The 22,288-nt window shown below is 35.4% G+C and overlaps 1 protein-coding gene across 1 annotated transcript in view; it reads right to left on the bottom strand.

Annotated features, from left to right (window-relative positions):
• SUMO1 (small ubiquitin like modifier 1) overlaps positions 1 to 22,288 on the bottom strand; it is a 46,051-nt gene continuing 23,763 nt past the window's right edge. Inside the window, exons 2-5 of the mRNA XM_020970488.2 lie at positions 13,994 to 14,068; positions 9,898 to 9,975; positions 1,248 to 1,319; positions 1 to 849 (exon numbers count right to left, since the gene is read on the bottom strand). Coding sequence (XP_020826147.1) covers positions 781 to 849; positions 1,248 to 1,319; positions 9,898 to 9,975; positions 13,994 to 14,068 — 294 coding nt within the window. The 3' untranslated portion in view covers positions 1 to 780. The remainder of the gene's footprint in view (positions 850 to 1,247; positions 1,320 to 9,897; positions 9,976 to 13,993; positions 14,069 to 22,288) is intronic.

The following is a 22,288-nucleotide window of genomic DNA, read 5'->3' as shown; positions in this document are numbered from 1 at the left end:
TACAATTTTTACAAATATTTTGTTTATTTTAATGAAGCTGGTACAGATAATGTCCATTTAAAACCCACGTCCCAGGCCAAAAAGTACAATAAGTCAAAAGACAGCAGTGGTCTGCTACATACATTTCTGCATCAATACCTTTATTAATTGCTAATGGAAAATTAGTAACTTTTCTGGGTTCTTCTGACAAGATTTAAAATCATAAAATGGTTTGTCTCTTCAGTGAAGCACCTCTGGAGTTAGTCATGACTGTAACCTGATCTATCATCTCCATTTCCAACCTGATATTCCTCTTCTGGTCCAGGCCATCAGATTTGTTAAAAGTAGCTTCAAATTAAGGAAACATCATTTTTCCACAGTTCAGTCCTCTGAAAAACTTCCATCGCCCACTGAAAGTTATAGTCCAGGAGTGAAGCAATGACACACCAGAACTTCAGGGTCAATATGAAAGTCATTTAGAACACTCGCTCTGGCAGATATTATCACCTTCAAGCCTGCAATGCACAGTCCTAGTGAATGTAGCATGTATGTACATACACGTATTTCAAAAAAGATGGTAGGTAAGTAGGAAGGGGGCTGCGGCTTGATCACAAGAGTTCAGCACAATGAAAACAAATGATAGTGTATAATGAGCACTAGAATTCAAAATACCAGACTTTGAAAGTAAGACTCCCAGAGATAGGGTGCCAGTTTCAATTCAGTGTCAAACACCACATTACAAAAGAACTATTGTTTAAAAATAAAAAAGGATTAAGGGAAAAGGAAAAAAAAACAGATGATCTAAACTGCTGAATGACCCCCTGTCTGTTCCTGATAAACTTCAATCACATCTTCTTCCTCCATTCCCAGCTGTGAGGAAAAAGAAAAATGTAATTTAATAGGAGGGCAAAGAGCTATTTTTAAATTGAATTTAATTAAACGGGATTACATAAATTTCTTCTGTTAATTTTCTAAATGCGTAAAGACATAGAACTGATCCACAGTCTCACTGCTGAACATGCCATAGTAGAGGAATATTTGGCCATGTTCACCAAAGCAGCCAGTTGTAATTAACTATACAAACAAATTCATGGCTTTATAACTACATCTCCTTTTCTTTTTTTCTTTTAACAATAAATTTTTTCAAGAGAAAGAAACGGGGAACTTGATCCAAAAGACTGCTCTGTCATCACAATTTAAATTAGATTTTAGTATAGAAGTGCTTTAAAATAAATTTTACTTGCTCATTCCCAGTAAAGACTACTCACCTCTTTTGGAGTATGATTATCAGCAATTCTCTGACCTTCAAAGAGAAACCTGAGTGAGTTCATTGGAACACCCTAAAAAAAAGTTTTTAAAAAAGAAACATTTAGAAAAGCACATCAGCTTTAAGTGTTTCTTGCATAAAATTACAAACTCTGATGTTCCACAAGTTGCACAGAACTAATAACCCATAAAATTAAAACTGTGAGGATAACATACTCAAAAAGAATACTCATTGCAATGATAGAGATCACAAGGTTAGCATAAAAAGTCAAACTCAGAAACTCCCAATATTACAGGCATATTTTGCATCATGCAGATCTAAATTTAGAAATCAGATTTAAGGAACAATCTAGTGTCTCCCAACAGCTGCCAGCTGGGCTATAGAAAGCCCTGGTGACCTAGACACCACTCCCAATAAAATCAGTCATTAGAATTAACAAAAGCTGAGAGGAAAGAATGAACACATTACTTGCTATCTGGTGTAAATCAGTGACTACTTACATCATCTACAAACATGAAAATATCTTTTAGCTAAGAATTCCTACTTAATACTGAAGGTAGTGGCATAGTTACTATGGCTAGTTATACATTCAAGACCCATAAGGTCAAAAGGTCAAAGGCCAAGAAAAGGGCTATTGACTCTATTTTACTATAATTTGGGGTTTGGATCTATACCTGTAAGCAAACTATTTTAGCCAATGAAGATCAGCACCTGCTCTGTGACTTACAATCTTAAAGAACTGCCTGGAGCCTTGAGTGATTCTGTTGACAAGCCTAGGGTAACATACGAGGATGTGTCTGGGGTGAGACTTGGACCAGAGTCTTTTTGACTCGGAGCCTAGCTTTCTACATAGTATACCATGTGATCTCTGCATCAAAAATGTTTATATGTATGCGCTTTAATTCCATGATTTTATTTTATATATGCTTTTTATATGAAATTTTAATACATGTGTGCTTTTAAATTAGTCTGAGATCATGTACACTGATTATCCATATGAATTATAGGGGACATGTGAAAGAATTAAATGCAAGTAAACTGACAAAGGCAGAAATCTGTTTAAGTCAACATTCATAAGTAAGATTATTGTATACTGGGGCCAGTAAGGTTTCTGTAGAGATAAAACTCTAAAGTACAATGGAAGTCAATGGGAAAACAGAATTAACTATGCAAATATTTATTTTCTAGGTTTTTTGGGGGAATAAATCTCATTGTTACATGGTTTAGATAAATTTAGCTTTCTATTCATTTCATACCAAAAATGAGAATATTCTGGTATATTCAGAAATTATCTAGAGCTTGACAATCACTGAAAACATATCCTAAGGCATGAAAAAGAAAAACAGAACCAGCTCTGAAGAGCCACAGTTTTTTTTAGAAAGATGACCTTTGTGCACTAAGTATTTTCTCATTGTTTGGCTGTGTTCTATTTGGGATTAAGGCTCAATTTTCATCTTTACTTTGTGGCTTTCCTTTGAAAACTTTTTCCCTCAACAGGAAAGGGAAACAATATCAATTGCCTTTGGTTAGTGATAAGTTAATATATTACAAATTTTTTCACAAAAACAAAAGATGAAAAAGATCTACTAAGGTCTCTTCCTTTCAGAGTTAAGCTACCATTAATAAGCTAATACTTTGCTTAGAAATATTTATTCCCCATTACAGACTCACATACGCATAAAATACCAACATTATTAAAATATTTTAAAATTAAAACTCAATTATTATTATCCTAAAACTAACCATATTAATTATTTGTCCAAACTGAATACCTACTAGGAGCTCATTTTGCCTGAATAGGTTGTCTTCCAAAAGTTTGCTCTTAGGGTCTGGGTGTTTGCAACTCAGAACGCATTTTTGTGAATGGTGGTTAAGGTTCCTATGTCAGCTCCCAAAAATCTGCTTAACCCTTGCTATGACTGAATCTTACAACTGTACTAAAAATACAACAAAAGCTAATTCCATAGTTCTATTTCTTCAGGAAAATGCATTCACAGCTCCAATTTGGTGTGCCAGAAACACATTCTCTTCACTGAAGCAGCAGATCGCCCTTCCCCCCTTTCATCTTCCCTCCCTCCCACTCCCTCCAACAATGAAAACATTGCTAATTCTAAGCAAGGGGGGATCCAGGACTAAAGTAGTGGCTCAAACAAGGGTGGGGTACAGGGTAGAAAAAAATCTTGCTTCATGGGGTTAGGGGTATAAAACTAGGAAGCTAATTGTACACTTCTCAAGCAGGAGTTAGGAGCCCCAGGGTGGGCCCACTTCCATTTCCACAGTCACCACTTTAAAATTCCAACCTAGGTTTCTTTTCCTGGACAATTCCCACCCTCATTCCAAATCACAACTTTCCCTTCCCTGAAACAAGTATACAGTGCTTTTGAAGTTCTCTAAAGATTTTTCTTACTGGCAACCATAGGGTAAGTATGGAACACTATAAAATGTCGGGTTTTTTATATTTTAGGTTAGTTTTGCTAAACTGATTTTTTCTGCCTGCCTCAGTTTCCTCCTCTGTAAAATGGAGTTGACAACAGCACCCATCGCCCAAGGTTGTTGTGAGGGTCAAATAAAGTTGCATTTGTAAAGCACTTTGCAAACTTTAAAGTGCTATATATAAATGTTAGCTAGCTGCCATTACTATCCAATCTCCACCCTACCACTCCTACCCCCTTCTCTTTTGCTTAAGAGGGCTGAGACAGGTCTTTTTGGTGGACTTCAATGGATCTGAAGTCAGAAACCAACCTTCTTCAGAGCTCAATAATAACCATAAACATTTCTATAGTGCTTTAAGGTTTACAAAATATTTTCCTCACAAAAACCCCATGAAGTGGTAGAAAAGGGTATTATCCTCATCTTGTACAAGACTCAGGGAGATTTAAATGATCCGCCCAGTCCAGTGCTCCTTCCATAAGCCATGCTGCCTTTCTCTTGTACTAGCTAGCCCTTCAAATACTGCTTTCAGTAGAGGCAGAATGTGGATAATATTACTACATGAACATGAGAGCTACAACATTTATTAAACCCTGGAGAGAAAGACAACATACATAGGAAATAATGGTGGGCCTTAGGGAATATAAAAGACTGAAATAAGATTTAGTTCTATTTCAGAGTTAAGACTAATTCTCCTGGATATTCCCTCAGAAAGGAGCTGCTGGGGAAATGGGGCTGAGGCTGGGGCTGCTGCCTAGGAAACCAATCCTAAGACTAGAGAAGTCTGCAGAAAGAAAGGTTAGTGAAAAGCTTTCCCCCTCCCCTTCCTGCCATTGTTGCCCCTGCAGCCAGCAGATCTGCTTGAATGGACACTGGGCCAAGGAGAGACACTGGGCTAGCTGAGAAGGGTCATCTCATTAGCTGAGTGGTACTGAGGAAGAGAAAAAAGAAAGAAATCTCAAAGCAGCAACTGAGAGAAAAGCAACAACCTGTAGAAAGCAGAAGCTTCCTACGTGAGAGTCGGCCAAAACGAAGGCTGCCAACTGCAGATGACCAGGATGGCAGTGGTTGGTGTTTGGTTGTTTTTCAATCATGTCTGACTCTACATGACCCCATTTGGGATCTTTGTAGCAAAGATACTGGAGTGGTTCACCATTTCCTTCTCCAGCTCATTTTACAGATGAGGAAACTGAGGCAAACAGGGTTAAGTGACTTGCCCAGGGTCACTCAGCTAGTAAGTGTCTGAGGTCAAATTTGAACTCAGGAAGACGAGTCTTCTGACTCCAGGCCCAGCACTCTATTCACTGCACCACCTAGCTACCCAACGACCATGGTTAAAAAACCGTAATTACACAGACTGACAATTCGAGAGAAGAATCCTCCTGTAGCAAAAATCAGCACAAGAAAGGCTAACAGAAATACAAAAATAAGCCTAATTATGACAATCTAATGAGATTTTTGAGAGGACAGCCATCCAGCTGGATTACATTAAATAAGAAATTTTGTTTTAAAATATAAATGAGTCTGGGGCAGCTAGGTGGCACAGTGGATAGAGCATCGGCCCTGAAGTCAGGAGTACCTGAGTTCAAATGCGGTCTCAGACCAAACACTTGACACTCACTTACTAGCTGTGTGACCCTGGGCAAGTCACTTAACCCCAAATGCCTCAAAAAAAAAGAAAGAAAGAAAAAAATATAAATGAGTCTAAACCTACAGCAAAGTTCAGGAACATTCTCTTTTCAGATTTCCTGGAAGTCAAATGATTTGCCCAGACACAATCAAATGTACATTTTTTCTGACCATAGACCACCATGGAAAGGGTGGAAAAATTCCTTCTCAAGGAGAACCAAAAATGTATATACACTGGGCCAAGGATGTTCTATTTTAAAATAATAAACAGGGCAATGAGTTCCTCCTTAGCATCATGGATGTTTGATCAAGTTATGAAAAGACAGAACTGTGAAAGTCTCAGTTTCTTATTTAGTGACAGAAAAATCTAGAAAATTGGAAGGTACCAACTCAACTGAACATGAATTTCCAGGTTAAATGCTCATTTTTTAATATAAACAACAGAAGTAAAAATAATGCATATTTATGTAGCTTTTTAAAGTTACATGCAACACTTTCCTCAATAACAAAAAAATCTATGAAATAAGTAGTATTCTATAAATGAAGATTTTTTTTTTAATCCTAGAAACAGAATGTTGTTTTCTTTTACAAGATCTATGTAAGAATTATGGATGTAACAGATTTGCCCAAGGTCACACAGCTTGAAAGTCATAAAACTCAAATTTGACCAGGTCCTCTGACTCCAATCTCATCCTTTTTCTACTGCACATACTGACTCTTTAAGATCTAGAGCAAAGTCTCTATTATATGAGGTGACCACTCTGAGGGAAGATGAAGGTATGGATGGTTTGTAATCTTTAGTGTTGGAAGGATTACCCACATCAATAGATCCACTGAATTATAGAAATAATTATAAAATATCCAAATACCCAAAAGTTATAATTCTTCCTCAGCTTAGAACATAGCCACATGGAATTAAAATAAACAGCATGGAATAATGGAAAGAACGGTTGGTCTTGAAGTCACTGATTTCAAGACTGACTTACTAAGACACTAGGCATGCTATGTAATGTGTCTCAATTTCCTCACTTATTAAAAAAAGAATAAGGATACTGCCTGTAATAGTGATGAGAACTATGAGCTACTAAGAAAATCTCCTAACTGCAGGGGGGAGGGGGGATGGAGAGAGAGAGGGAGGAAGGGGTGGAGGGAGAGAGACAAACAAATGAGAACAATAGGATAGAGGGAAAAAAATTTTAAGCAAGTTTCTCTGATAAAGGTTTCATTTCTCAAATATATAAAGAACTGAGTCAAATTTATGAAAACAGCTATTCCCTAACTGATAAGTGGACAAAGAATATGAATAGGCAGTTTTCAGAGAAAGTAATCAAAGCTATCTATAGTCACATAAAAATGTTCTAAAATTGATTAGAGAAATGCAAATTAAAACAACTCTGAGGTATCACCTCACACCTGTAAGATTGACTAATATTACAGAAAATCTAAATGACAAATGTTGGAGGAGATGTAGGAAAATTGAGACACTAACACACTGCTGGTGGAATTGTGAACTGATTCAACCATTCTGGAGAGCAATTTGCAACTATGCCCATTGGGCTATTAAACCATGCCTATCCTTTGACCCAGCAATACCACTACTAGATCTCTAGCCCAAAGACATAAAAAACAAAAAGGAAAAGGACATATATGTATAACAGCTCTTTTCTGGTGGCAAATTGGAAATTGAGGGGATGCCCATCAATTGGGAAATAGCTGAACAAACTGTGGTATATGCTTGCAATGGAATATATTTGTGCTATAAAAAATGATGAGCAGGATGCTTTTAGAAAAACCTGGAAAGACTCACATGAACTGACAGCAAAGTGAAATGAGGAGAACCAGGAAAACACTGTACACAGTAACAGCAATACTGTACCATGATCAACAGTGAAGGATTTAGCTATTCTCATCAACACAACGATCAAAGACAATTCTGAAGGGCTTAAGATGAAAAATGTTATCTATCCCCAGAGAAAGAACTGATGGAGTCTGAATACAACACATTTTCTTTACTTTATTCTTTGGGGGGTGGGGGTGGTTGTATTTTCTTTTACAACATGACTAATATGGAAATGTTTTGCATGACTGGACATGTATAACATATCAAATTGCTTGCCTTCTCAATGAGGGAGGTGGGGAGGGAGGGAGAGAACTTGGAACTCAAAATTTTAAAAGATGAATGTTAAAAATCGTTTTTACATGTAATTGGGGGGAAATTAAATACTAAATTTTTTTAATGTTTAGAAAAAAAAATTTAACTGGCTTTATTTCTGCTAACTCTAAAATGAAAGATAGATCCTGCTGAACTGTTTGTTGTTATATTCATTATTCAGGACATAATACAAAAAAAGTAACAAAAAACATTGTAGGTGGATGAATGTGTATATGCGCGTGCACATGCGCATGTATCCTGTCTAGTGATAAGCTCAAAGATTCCAAAAGTCAATCAGGGAGCAAGAATTTAGACTGAGATCCTGTGTCTCCCAGGCTAATGTTCTTTCTGCTGCACTATCATTTAAATGAATGCATTTGTAATACTAATAAAACTATGAAAGCAAAACATGTTTTAGTGGACCAAAGAACTACTACTTTGTGATTCAAAAGACTCAAAAGTCTAGTCCCAGCTACTCACCAATTTGTTAATGTGACCTAGAGCAAATTATTTCCTAGAGCTAACTCTAGAGGCAAATAGGTGGAGTAGCAGATATAAGTAGCCCTGAAACGGATGTCAGAAAGACCTGGGTTCAAATCCTATCTCAGACACTTACTAGCTAAGCATTCCAGACAAGGCACCTAACTTTCTCATACTCAATTTCCTTATCTGTAAAATGGCCACTTTTCAACTACAGCTCGTACCTCACAGGATTGTCATGGAGATCAAATGAGATGATGTACATAAAGTGCTTTGTAAAGTTAAAAACACTATGTCTGAAAGATGGCAATGACTACTTAACAACTACTGCTGGGAGTCTGGATTAGATAATCTCTTTCAGCTCTAAACATCATTTAAAAATTCTCTCAAAAAAAACTTGATGGGAAATTGGTTGATCTGAATGTTACATACAAATTAATTGCAACTTCACACAACACAGGAACAACAAAAAGCCATAAGATCATAGGATTTAGAGCTGGAAGGGACCTTACTGATCACCTAATCCAATACCTTAATTTTACTTGAAGAAACCAAGGCCCAGAAAAGTGACTTTCTTTCCCTCAAAGACCTTAAATCAATAAGTGTTTATCAAGCACTAATATGCTGAAACTAGAGTTGTATATGGATTGATGAGGAAATAAATTTTTAAAACAAAACCAAAACACATCTGATGTCTAACAAAACATAACAAGCATAAACTGGATGGGTGAAACTCAACTTTGCTTAGGTGGATAACACAGTAAAAGCTTACTCTTTTGCAATAATTGGGAGTAATCCTAGTTTGAATTAAAAGTGAGAATTACAAAATAGTTTTAGAAGGAATAAGTTTTATTACTTACAAATATACACAACATTAGCTAAACTAGAAGCCTGATTAGATGCATTAAATAATCTGTTTTAAGCAAATAAGAATACATTTAATCAGGATGTCATTTATTGCACAGATGATTACAAAGTGTTTGTTTTAATCAATATTTTAAACACCTATCACCCTTGACTCCAGGGACTAGGTTTTGTTTTTTGTTGTTTTTCCATATCTTTACATACTACAAAGGTAAATAAACTAACCCAATAATCCCGTGTAAATTGCTTTATCACAAATTTCAGTTATTTGTCATAAACAAAACTAAAAAAACTATTTATCATATTACTTGTACAGAATACTGTCCAATAGATCTATCCACTTCTCTCAATATATAAATGACTTATGAAGAATTGATACAAGGTAATACAGAACAGCAAAGATTGAGTTTTAAAAATAACTGAATAAATTGAGTCATCCTCATTAGCTATCTAAACCACATTTATTGAAGTTACAAAGACCATTCATCTCCCATAAATTACGAAAACATTTCTAAAGAAAACCTACTTTAAGAGAATCAACTACAGATCCAATAACAAGATATATACTAGAAATAAAAGTATTTCTGAATATTTAGCACCAAAATTTTCATTAGACTTTAAACATCTACAGTTAGTTATCAGTAAGTTTCATCAGTAACAGTTGTTTTACTAACAAATATTATACAATTCATTAAGCAGTGATCCTTGGGGCTATGTAGAAGGATAACAAACTCCATTTAAATATCTAAAACCAGTAAGATCTAAAAACCACTAAGAAATTCTATTCTGAAAACTAAGGGTGAAATTATCTTTAGTTTTAAATGTGCCAGTGAGCCAACACAGAGAAAATTTCCTTATTAGTTATGATTTAATACCTAGCATTTGTATAGCACTCAACATTTCAAAATGACTTCACTCCTACTATGAATTCTCAACAAGAAATGGCCCACATCAACTAAATCCCTGCAAATATGGTAAAGGTAATGCCAGAGTCCTTCACAAGTTATTAATGATTAAAGGAAACAGGTTATTCTTTCTCAAAGAATTTTAAAGTTTTCTGATAAAAAGAAATTATACTATATTGTACTATACAAACCTGTCTTTGACAGTATGATTCTTTGAGTTTCTTGAGATGTGTTGTCATTTTCACCTTGAAGTGAATTTCACTGCTGTCCTAAGAACAGAAAAGAAAAAAGTTACTTCTTTTTATTTGGCTCCAAATGATTTTACTGCAAGTAATATTTTCACTAATGCTTCAAAAGCACTTCTAAATGGCTTTATAAACATAGTTCCTAAAAAAAAAAAACAGTTCCTAATCACACCTCACTCTATCCCCTGCAAAAAGACACTCCAATGTGAATCCTTATCTCTTCTAAAATAATGAAACAAAGAATATTAAAGGGAAACTATGAAAAAAATAAAATAAAATGGATGATGGGGGAGAGAAAAATCTAATTGCAAAATAAAGCAAAAAATTATCAAAACTATTTCGTTCTCATCTCACACCTATCAGAAAGGACAAATGCTGCAGGAGACAAGAGAAAAACAGCTACACTAATGCACTGTTGGTAGCAACGTGAATTGATCCAATCATTTTGAAAAATAATTTGGAACTATGCTCAAAAGGCTATAAAATTGTGCATACCCTTTGACCTAGCAATACTACTACTAAATCTGTATTCCAAAAAGATCAAAGAAAAAGGAAAAAGACCTATATGTACAAAAATATTTATAGCAGCTTTTTTTGTGGTGGCAGAGAATTGGAAATTGAGGGAATGCTCATCAATTGGGGAATGGCTGAGCAAGTTGTGGTGCATGACTGTCATGGAATATTACTGGGCTATAAGAAATGATGAGGTGCATGGTTTCAAAAAAACATGGCAAGACCTATATGAACTGATGCAACGTGAAATGAGAAGAACTGGGAAATCACTGTGCACAGTTAACAGCAATGTTGTAATAATGATCAACTGTAAAAGACTTGGCTACTCTGAGCAATACAATGATCCAAGACAATACCAAAGTACTCATGATGACAGAATGCTATCCACCTCCAGAGAGAAGTGATGAACTCTGAGTGTAAACTGAAGTATAATCTTTTTACTTTCTTTATTTTTCTTGCTTTATTTTTAAAATATGGCTTATTGCTTTGACTTCTCAGTGAGTGAGAGGGCAAGAGGAAGGGAGGGAGCCAATTTGGAGCTCAAAATTTAAAAAGAAAAGAATGTTTACAATCAGTTTTTGAGCAAGAAAAATAGCTATTTGGTATTACATTAACAAGCAAAAAAATAAATCAATGAAACAAAATAAAAATCTTAGGACCAAAAAGTATACAAAACAAAATCACACCTGAAAAACCCAAGATTATAAAATATTAGAGAAAAGAACAGCTGAGAATTATCACTAAGGAACTCAAGAGAGTAGGGCAAAAAGTTTAGGCTCATAATTCATACCATCTATTTCAATAAACTCCAACTGGTGTATGATCTTATAAAAAGGGAGAGAAACATTAAAATGGCAGAAGAGAAATAATCTGGTTATCCCAATTCCGGAGAAGAAAGTCATATCAAACAAATGAAACATTTACTAGACAAAAAAGAATAAATGACTATATAAGAAATTTGTACAGTAAAAAGAAACATCACGAAAATATTTTTAAAGGTAGACTGGGGAGGGATTTTGTGGTAAATGTATCTGATAAAAATCTGACATTCAGAATCACAAGAAACTGATACAAATTTATAAGAGTAACAGTATATATTATAGGAGAAAGAAAACTGGCTCTGGAAGATGAGGATACAATGATCGCTCTGCCACTCTGGACAAGTTCCTTAACTTTTCTGAGCCTGAGTCTCCTTTATCTATTAAATGAGGAAACAAACCGAATCATCTCCCGAGTTTCTTCCACCTTTAATTTCCAGAATCCTATCAATCTCTTGATCATTAAATGTTTTTTAAAAATAATATGAACAGATAATTCTCAAAGGAAGAAACACAAATGATTAACAATCACCTGAAAACTGTTCAAACTCTCAGAGAAATGTAAATTAAAATAACTTTTGTACCAAGTTATACCCATCAAAACATGGGCAAGATAAAGAAAGCACTGGTAATATAGGATTACTCACTGTAAACAGGTTTTAAAAGAAAAAAGAAAAATGCAACGTCAGTAAACTACAGGAAAACAGGCCTACTATTATATTACTAGTGGAGGTGAGAACAACTTCAATACTGATCATAACACTTGAGCCACTGATCACATTATCAGGACTGTATTATAATATTACTAAAAGAAAAAAAGACCATTCTGCATAAAAATATTCATAGCTGCTCTGATATAATAATGAATAATTAGAAACAACCTGTGTTTCCTGATGTTAGCCAAAATCTTGGCTTTTTGTCTGCTGTAAATGCCAAGCAACAAAGTTATCCTAAAGGCAATAAGGAGCCACTGAAGATTTTTTTTTGTCAGATAATAACTATGATAAAACCTTTGAGAAGATTATTTTGGCAGCTGTGTGGAAGATGAATTACAGAAGGTAAAGATCAGAAGCTGGGAGTCCAATTAGGACTTGCAATAATGCAAGGAAGTGGTGATAAGGGCTAAAACTAGGGTAGTGATCATGTAAATTTTTTAAAAATGGGGAACAGAGAAATGTTGTAAGGTAGAATTGACAAGATTTGGCAATTGAATAGATATGGAGAGGAGAATAGAGAAGAGTTAAGAATAACTTCAAGGCCAAGAACCTGAACGACTGAAAGGATGGTGAAGCCTTCAATAAAAATAGGGAAGTCTGGAGTAGATTTCAGAAAGAAGATAATGAGTTCTATATGGACATGCCGAGTTTGAGCTGCTTACATAACATCCAGGTAGGGAGTTCTAATAGGCAGTTGGTGATGCAGGGTTAGAACTCAGGGAGAAAGATTAAGGCTGGATATATAGATTTGGGAGCCATCTACATGGAAATGATAACCAACGGTAGTGGATTAGCTCACCAAGAGAGTAGGAAGGGGGCCCAGGCCAGAGCCCTAGAAGCAAATAGTTGGAGGTGAGATATGGATAAGGAAACAGCAGTCAGACAGGTCAGAGGAGAATCAGGAGAGAGCAGTGTCACAAAAGCCAAAGGAAGAGAGAATCCAAGGGGATGAAATAGTCAAGCATAAAAAGCTACATATCGGTCAAGAAGAATGAAGACTGAGAAAAGGCCATCAGATTTAGCACTAGAGAAAATATCTCCAGTTAAGTGGTAATGTAAGAAACCAGACTGCACAGGATTGAGAAGCAACAGAGGTAAGAAAATACAGTCAAAGAGTACACAGACTTTTTCCAGGAATTGTGCCACAAAAGAGAAGGCATTTTCAGGACAATAGGTCAAGAAGTTAGCAGAGTCAGTAAAGATTTGGGGGGGATGGAGAAGTCAACAAACATTTATTAAATGCCTACTATGTACCAGGCACTGAGAAAGACCTGGATGTACTTGCAGGCAGCAAGGAACAATCAGCAGATAAGAAGATTAGAAAGAAAGGGGATAACCCTTCAGGAAGAGACAATATAATAAGTAAAAGCAGAGCACTTGGTTTCGGCAAGACATAAGCAAAGAAGGAAAATGAAAAATGATTTTTAAAAAAGGCTCTAACAAGTTGAACAGGAAAAGGAGCTCATAATGGATCGCCTCTATTTTCCTTAAGTGTGAGGCGAAGTCCTCTACTAAAATGAAGGAGGTGACAGGATGGTATAAAAGACAAGAAGAAAAAAAGAAGTGTGGAACTTTTGTAGTAGAGTTAATCAGAAAAGAATAAAAGGACTGGAAAGGCCTAGTAGATAAAATTTTAGATAAAATTATTAAAATCCCAATAAGAAGGGTTGTGTGATTTCCCCAGGCTCCATTCAACAGTACCCCAGCCTAGTAAGAGTGGAAAGGGTACGGTGGAGTTAAGCCAGGAGCTGGATACAGCCATGGATACAGAATGAATGGTGATATGACGAGAAGGCAATTCAAAGTGAGAAGACAGTATTAAGCAGACCAGGTCTACAAATGAGTTAAGATAGCTAAGGAAGGAAAAAGAGGGCAAAAGGGTTTGTAGATCTCCAAAAGAATAAAGAATCGGTTTAAGAGGAATAAAACAAAGGGAGAAATGAAAGGATAAGAGGTCATGACCATCAGATAGATAAGGTAAATGATGGTACTCACCTGCCCAATGACTTTAAGTTTAATGTATTCTCCTTCTTTCTTTTCCCCCAAGTCCTCAGCAGAAGGCTTTGCTTCCTACAGAAAAAAAAAAAATTTCAGTAATCATTACCTTTCCTTAAAGCAGAAACTCTGTACTGGAAAATACTATTAGCTTTTTTCCTGAATGTGAAATCAGTTGAAAAAAAAAAAGGTAGTGAATCAACTTTAGTCTAAAGCACTAATTTGAGGGAGGAAAGCAAAATTTTTGTTTCTATGAATAATTTTTTAATATAGTCAACTTTTTATTATTCACATTATTCTATATTATTCATACTTTCAATCCTAGGTCATATTCTCCTCACAGACAACCACGATTATAACCCAACTAGCTACCCAGTCAGGTTGTATACACTCAATTAACCTTAACATTAATAAAAATGAAGCATGATTGAGAAGGAAAATCGGCTGCCAAAATGGTGACATCCATTACAGAGTCAAAGAGAAACCGTTTTGCAATATCTACCAGTAGGTAACAGTGCTCCCTACAAAGGTGCTCATTGTCAAGAATCGACTGCATAACAAAATAGGTATATAATAAAAGAAACTGTTCGGAAGAATCTAATTTGTTTATCGGGGGAAGAGAAAAGGGAGATAAAATATGAATCCCAAACCAAAGGAAATAAACAGAATTAGGAGAAACAGCTTCATCATGATGCATCACAGTAAGAAAATGAGTCATTTTTAGGAAATGAGTTTTTTGCATTCATTTGAAAGCACTCTGTACAAATAAATGAGAGAATTCACTATTTCATTAGAAATGTTATTCCTATGTTCTCTAACTACAAACATTCTGACCACTATATTATTCAATCATTTAAACTTAAATATATTAAATATATGTTCTTCTACCTTTCATTGTGTCTCCAGAAATTTAACAAATACTTCTCCCCAAAAATCTAACTATATACTGTAGTTTAAATGTGGGCATCCACTTGCTTCATGCTAACAATATAAAACCAATAAATCTTATGAAGAACAAAATGCTTACATTCAAGAATTAACAGACTATAAGAGACAAGCTGTAGCTTTTGTGTATCTATAATAAAAATAGCTTAGATCACAGAACTGGCTTGTTTAGTATGAACCCTTGCCTGCTTGTTATGCTGCAGTGTTTTGAATTTTTGCTGACTGTACCAAAATGGCACAGTAGATCAAAGTAACCTTCTTAGTTGATATAGTATTTGACCTGAAAGCTAGGAATATAAACTTAGAAGATATTTAGAGTATTATCTGGGCACATTCACCTTACCTCACTCAATTCTTACCTTGAGAGAAAGAGGAGGGTAAATGGAATCACTGGGCACTAAGGGGTTAATGAACTTGTCTAATAAAATAAACTAAAACTGTATGATACAACAGGCAGGAATTGTCCCTTCTCTCCTTCCTCTTTCTCCATTCCGTAAGCCAAGTATTCTCACTTATTTCCACTAGCAAAATCTAAACAACACTTGTCAATTAACTACTACATGCAGAAAGAATAAAAAAGCTGCTGAAACAGCAAAAAGTTGTCTTAGTTATAAAGGTCATCTTTTCTTTGTCACCTCTAATCTGGTTTCCTGTATGGAGACCTTTGTATCCTTCTGTAAGTGTTCTTATTTCTGACTGATTTTACAGACTTGTGTTTATTTTTCTCTGACTCACAATAATTAAATCTTCCTGATTCCACCACACTTACACAGTTTATAATCTACTACTTTTCTTGACCTTTACCACTCACCCATATAATACTCTCTGACTTTAGCTTGCCTACTTAGTTCTGAGTCATGTTGTTCAGTTGTTTCAGTTGTGTCCAACTTTGTGACCCCATTTGGGGTTCTCTTGGCAAAGACACGGCAGTGGTTTGCCATTTCCTTCTAACTCATTTTACATTGTGGAAACTGAAGCAAACACAGTTAAGTGACTTGCTCAGGGTCACAAAGCTACTAATTATCTGAGGCTAGGTTTGAGCTCAGCAAGATGAGTCCGCCTGACTCCATGTCTGGCACTCTTATCAATTTCGACATCTAGCTACATGGCTACCCACTTCTGATACCCACTTAACCCTATAGGTCTTGCCAGAAAATCTGGACTCTGGACCCCACTACCTGCTGTGACCTTTGATATCCATTCTGATCCAACTTCATTCCACCCACCACAGTTGAAGGTAAAACAGTAATCTTTGTATCACATTGCAAAATAAAAGTCCTATTTTATACCTACAGTTATGAATTATAATCAACTACATAAAGATCTCTTCAAATTATTACTGAGAGTAACAAGAAATATATTTGAATTTCGCAAGACTAGTAGTCTTGAATTTCCTAGCAAGAGTCCAGAATGTTACAGTTCTCATCAATTCATCCTGGTATTTAAGCTACTAAATAAGAATCTTTCACAACACAACAAAGAGGATCCTTTTCCCTGAATTTCCTAAAAATTCTTTCTTCTCTCAAGACTTTATTCATAATATCCTCAGAAACTAAACACCAAAAGAATGTTGCTGTCCATTCAGTAAGAACCGTTAATAAATATATCAACCTGAGTGTTAATGTAATTTTATTTTGAACATGACATTTTGATAGTTTAAGTAAAGTCCTACACTGTAGTTGTAGTTATCAGTATATAAAAATATTGCTAAGAAATTTAACATGTGCAAATTTTTTAACATTCATTAATATTTTAAAACAATTACAAAAAAGTTTTTCAATTTAATGTTGTTTTCTCCCCAAATTCACTAGCTGGCATTGAATATTCACAATTTCAGAGTCCCTCCAACAATCAGGATCACAACCCATCCATTCATGGGTGCCTATCCTGTGTGATTCTTGCCCATGTCCTTGAAAGAATACCAAATGAGCACTCTATGGACATTCATCTGCCACACTTTGCTTTCACCACACGACAAACCCATCTTCTCTGTTGTACAATTCCTTGATGTCCTTTACTCCTGCTCTTTTTTGGAGTGCCCCACTGGTTATATGATCACAGCCACAAGGAACCTTTTCACTGTTTTCTGTTTGATGCTCATCTTTAGTTCTTCAGAGGTAGTAGTCATGTCCCAGGTCATTAGGAAAATGTATTTTTTTTAAAGTTAGGCATATGCTGTTATGGGAAGCCTGGGGTCAATAAAAATCCTATGCAATTTCCCAAAAACAATTCAGAGAACTCTTCCTTTTCAACTTTGGGCCCACCTCACTGTCCATCTGTATTGTCTCTCCTAGACATACATATATTGGGTTTCTATTCAGATTCATCTTGAAATTTGGGCAATAGATGTTGTTCATCCATTTGTTCTTTTCTATGTGAATGGACAGGGCAAACTCCTTTAAGTGATCTTTTCCATGAGGCTCTGCAATGTCTTGAGTCTTGATGTAATCAACACAGTACTATCCACAAGAATATAGAAGACCACAACATCCACAGAGAATCCCTATCCAACCAAGAATTTGTACTGGCTCTCCACCATTACATTGGTGAATACATTTGGCAAACATACATATCTTCCTGTTTAATGCCTCACCTGGTGTTTACCATCAGAGTCACTGCAAAGTACTATTCCTACTATTACACCTTCCAAGGAATCCTAAATGATCTCGACTCATGAATAAAAGACTCCTTGTAAAAGAGTCTATAAATCTACCAAATAAATGCTTTTTCATAATCAATAAACAACAAACACAATGGAACCTTATGTTATCTACATCTTTTAGACAGTTGTGACATGGTTAAGAGGTGATCTTTGTTAAGTATCACTTGCAAAAACTTGCTTACTCCCTACTAACAGCCTCATCAAAAATGCCCTCAATTCACTTACAGATGACCCTCATAAATATTTTGTACAAATGAGAGAGAAGGCATAAAGGCTGGTAGTTGCTGATGTTCTCAGTTATTTTTTGGTATCAATAGGTCTAAGATATTTCCCACATCTTTGGTAGTTTCCCCTCCTTTAGATACCTTGTAAATACACCCCTCAATGTCCTCACAATTTTATCATCACCCACACAGATCTCCTCTATGTATATCTGATACAATCTGACTGCTTTTCTCATCTCTGTTCTTTTGTGCCTCCTCTCCTTCTTCTGCAAGCACCTCAGGAATTAGGTCTAAGAGTGATGGTTTCACTATCCTTGATGGAAAAAAGGTATTATAATTTTTGTAAATATTTTCCACTTTCTTCTACGTGTAGTCCTCTTTCTATTTTCATCCCAGAATATATCTGAGATGACTTTACTTAGTTAGGAAAGCTATCCTGACAATCACTCTTTTGATAGGTTTCTTTAGACTAGACGATCCCATTCATATTCATCCATCATCCTGCTAAGTAAGATTTTTGGAGACACACATATTAGTGTTACCTTTAATGGTCCATCTATTTGGAAAAGAAGTCAAATGTTTGCTAAAGCATTTTCCATGCTTTTTTGGTCACCTTCTTGTAATTAATTTATATTAATTTGCCAGAGGTAAGAATGGTTTTACTTTTGAAAATAAAGTTTTGTCATAAAAATCATTTTTAACTCAAGGGCCTTACAGGAAAAAAGAAGGTGAAGGGTTGGATTTTGACTCCTGTCTTAGATGAAATCATTAGTCAGTGCTAATAACATGTTATGTTGTCAACAGTCAGTCAACAAATATTTATTAAGCACTTACTATGCACCAAGCATTGTGCTTATTTTTAATCATTTATTTAAATAATTCAGGATTAAATCTTAATTTTTATTTTTCTTGTTTATCTGAGATTCTGATCTTAACTCTAATGAGTGTGACTATACATGAAACAGGTGACTTAGGGATAACTCCCACAGTCATTATATGTGTGTGTGTGTATGTGTGTGTGTGTGTGTATGTGTGTATTTATATATACATATATATGTCTTTCCTATCTGTTAAAATATAGTGCTCTCCATGATTAGCACCTACAATTTTTTTAACAAAGTGATGATGATATAGAAAAGGCATAAGCTTCGTTATAATCTAAAAGTCTCTGTAGTCTCTAATTTCTTTCTCCTGAATCACACACTTTCATGTATTTTTCTCCATCTTCAACTTCTCTCCATTTGCATGGAAATAACCAAGGGCATGTTGATTTCATATGGAGGGATTTATCAAATTCTTCGTAACATCTCTCTACCACTTCATCCTCACTAACTGCTGTTGTTACACAGGCTGCAATTATTTTCATGGTAGTTTATCATTAGTATTGCACTAGGTGAAGACTAAATATCCCATTAAATATTTCCTGAAGCTTTGGATTTCATGATAAAACATACTCTCAGCTTCTCTCTTTGCCTATTAAAAGAGTATCTGTGAGGCACACTTCCATTTAGCTGCAACTTTCACCTTTGTTCTGATTAATATTATTTAGAGCCTCCAGTAACATGTCCACTTGTTGATCACTGTAACAAGGATCTCACATTTAGAGTGCCAACAATGTAATTAAAGCTTGCCAGTCTAAAAACTGTGTGATTCTTAGTACCCTCTGCACCCTTTCCATCACTCTACATTCATTCTGCCACCATAACTGCAGAAGCAGGGAGGAATCATACAGGACTAAAGGCCATTTTTTTTTTGGTCGTTTCTTTGTTTCATGGGCTGCCATGGTCAAAGAAGTTTTATCATGAGGCAGCCAGCCTATTGGGGATGTGCATCCCTATGATTTACTAGGCTGGTTCTTGTAAAACAGACTCATTCTGTTCTCAGTGTTATACTACTTTTCAGCATGATAGAATATCCCAGAGCTTATACTCTCCTGGCATAGTTTTTGGGAATCCAGGGACACCTCCATGTCATAAGACACCGCAGCAGGATTTTTTTTGGTCAGCATTGACTGTAATAAAGGCAGACATCAATGGGTCAAGTACACTAATAGAAATTTACAATGTGTCAAAAAAAAAAAAGCTTTAATTAATAATCCACTTCCTGGATGATCCATCTTGGTCCATGGTCCTAAAGCTTTAAATTACAAGGGGCTATGGCTATGTAAGGACCATGTCTTAGACCCAAATCACTCTGGTTCTCCTTGACTGGCCAACAGCAGGTCCCAGGCCAAGTCTCACTTAGTGATTGTTTGGGTCCAGATTGACTGAGTGAATGTAAACAGGAACTGTTTCTGTTTTGGCCAGAAACCCTGAGGGTCTTCCCCTTCCAGATTGATTTTTTTTTTTCACTAAGTAAAAGAGGCCATTCTCTGCCTCATTTCTTACCTAACCTTAATCACTCAATGGGCTGCCTCAGTGAGACTAAACCCTTTTAAAGACCTTAGCTTTAAAGAGGTCAATATCTCCCCCTGCATCCAGGGCCATCTCCAGTTGTCCTGATCCCAGATGGCTCCAGAGGAGAGTTAGGCTAGTGACTTTGCACAGCCCTTCCGCACTTAAATCCAATTCACTTGCATGTCATGGAATCACCTCCCTGATGTCATGGTCCTCTTTGAGAATGAAGGACAAACAACAACAACAACAACAACAACCCTAAAGCTTTAAGTTAAAAGATACATTCTGCTCTCTCAGTTCATCACTCCATTCAACTCAATTTTCCAATGTCCAAATAATTTTCCCTTTCCGATTGGCTAGTTTTTGTGTAACTCTGACAGGTTAGCATAATCATTACAGAACCCATGTTAACACAACTAAGAAATATATTATGACATATTAAGGACCTCTGGTTTTGTTGTTTAATAAATTGTTATGATATAATAACATTCTCCTGCCATTCATTACAACATAACGAAATTATTTCCAAATTCTGGACAACACTAACAAGTCTTTGCTGATATGGAAATTTCTTGATAAAGGAACTGCCATACTTTCCTATTTGTATCTGTAGCACTTAGCAAGTACTTTGCACGTAGTAAACATTTAATGAATGCTTTTTAATGCATTCAACATTGAAAGATTTCAGAACTCTTATCAGTATAGTAACTAATTATGAATTAATAAGACATGTAAACATGACTTAATGTTCAATGTACACGACTTAATAAGGCATGTAAACATGCCTCTCACCTCTCAACAAAGAAAACTAAGTACAAAATGAGGCATGCATTTTCAGACACAGCCAATGTGTTGATTTTTTTTTTTTTGCTTAACTGTACTAATTTGTTACTAAAGGCTTCTGGGGGAGGGGAGATGGAAAGTGGCAGTGATATAAAAGAAGCATCAATAAAGTTTTTTTTTTTTAAAGACCATAGTGTCCCAAAAAGGCCCTAGAAAGCGAGTTAGAAGACTGAGTTCTAGGACTGACTCTAGTACTAACAAGCTATATGACTTTTAACCTCTCTGTGTCACTATAAATTATCTATAAATGAAAGGACTGTATTAGATTAGCTCTAAGTTCTTTTCTAGCTCCTTCTAGCTTTGTCCTTTTAGCAGACAAGGTGCTCACCTTCCAGTAAGGTAATTCAGGTACAAAATCGGTATCTAAATATTATATAATATTAAATATCCTTAATAAACTGACAACTATTCAAAACTATTACCAAAACAATCATCCAAAAGCAGAGGTATGATCACATGTTAGCTCTGCTGAACTGATTTTTTCTTCTTCTCCTTTGTTACAAAAGATTGTTTTAGGATGGGAAATGTAGGCAATGTAAAAACAAAAGATATTAATGAAGTTCTTATTTCACTGAATTTGTAACAATGCTAATATTTTATAATACCTATATCATTATAGAATTTAAAATATATCCTGTGATTAAATAAGCATGGCAAAAATTAATTATATTAATCATCAAGTTTTTAATTTTTAATATTTCAAAATAAGTCTCAAAATAATTAACATATTATAGCCATTAAGGCCATTGTGAAATTACCAATTTCAAATTCCTATCTACAACCCAAAAGATCATGATAACTCTAAAACTGAGTTCAATCACGTTTTGTTCAAGTCTCTATATGGACATTCTAATTCAAAAGAATGCTTAGGAAAATGAATGTTTTAATAGAACATAGATTTGTAGTAGGAAGGGACTCCATAGAGTTCATTTGGGTCAACAACCCTCAATTTTACAGATGAGGAATCTAAGGCCCAAATAAGTTAAAAGACTCAACTAAGGACACACATCTAGTAAGTGGCAGAGGCACTCAAATCTCACGACTGCAAATCTAGCACTTTTTCCACTGCTCCATGCTGTGTTCAGTAACATGAAAGTTTTTTTTTAAATAATGTTAAATCAATAAACTACAAAACATTTGCAACTGATGCTTTGTAAACATTCCCTCTATTGCCCGCATCTAAAAGTGTTCCATTTGAGTGTCTCCCCATACTCCCAGAGCACTG

Source organism: Phascolarctos cinereus, unplaced genomic scaffold, assembly GCF_003287225.1.
Source record: "Phascolarctos cinereus isolate Bilbo 61053 unplaced genomic scaffold, phaCin_HiC Scaffold_7;HRSCAF=346, whole genome shotgun sequence".
Classification (NCBI taxonomy): Eukaryota; Metazoa; Chordata; class Mammalia; order Diprotodontia; family Phascolarctidae; genus Phascolarctos; species Phascolarctos cinereus.
This window is presented reverse-complemented; position numbering and strand designations above follow the sequence as displayed.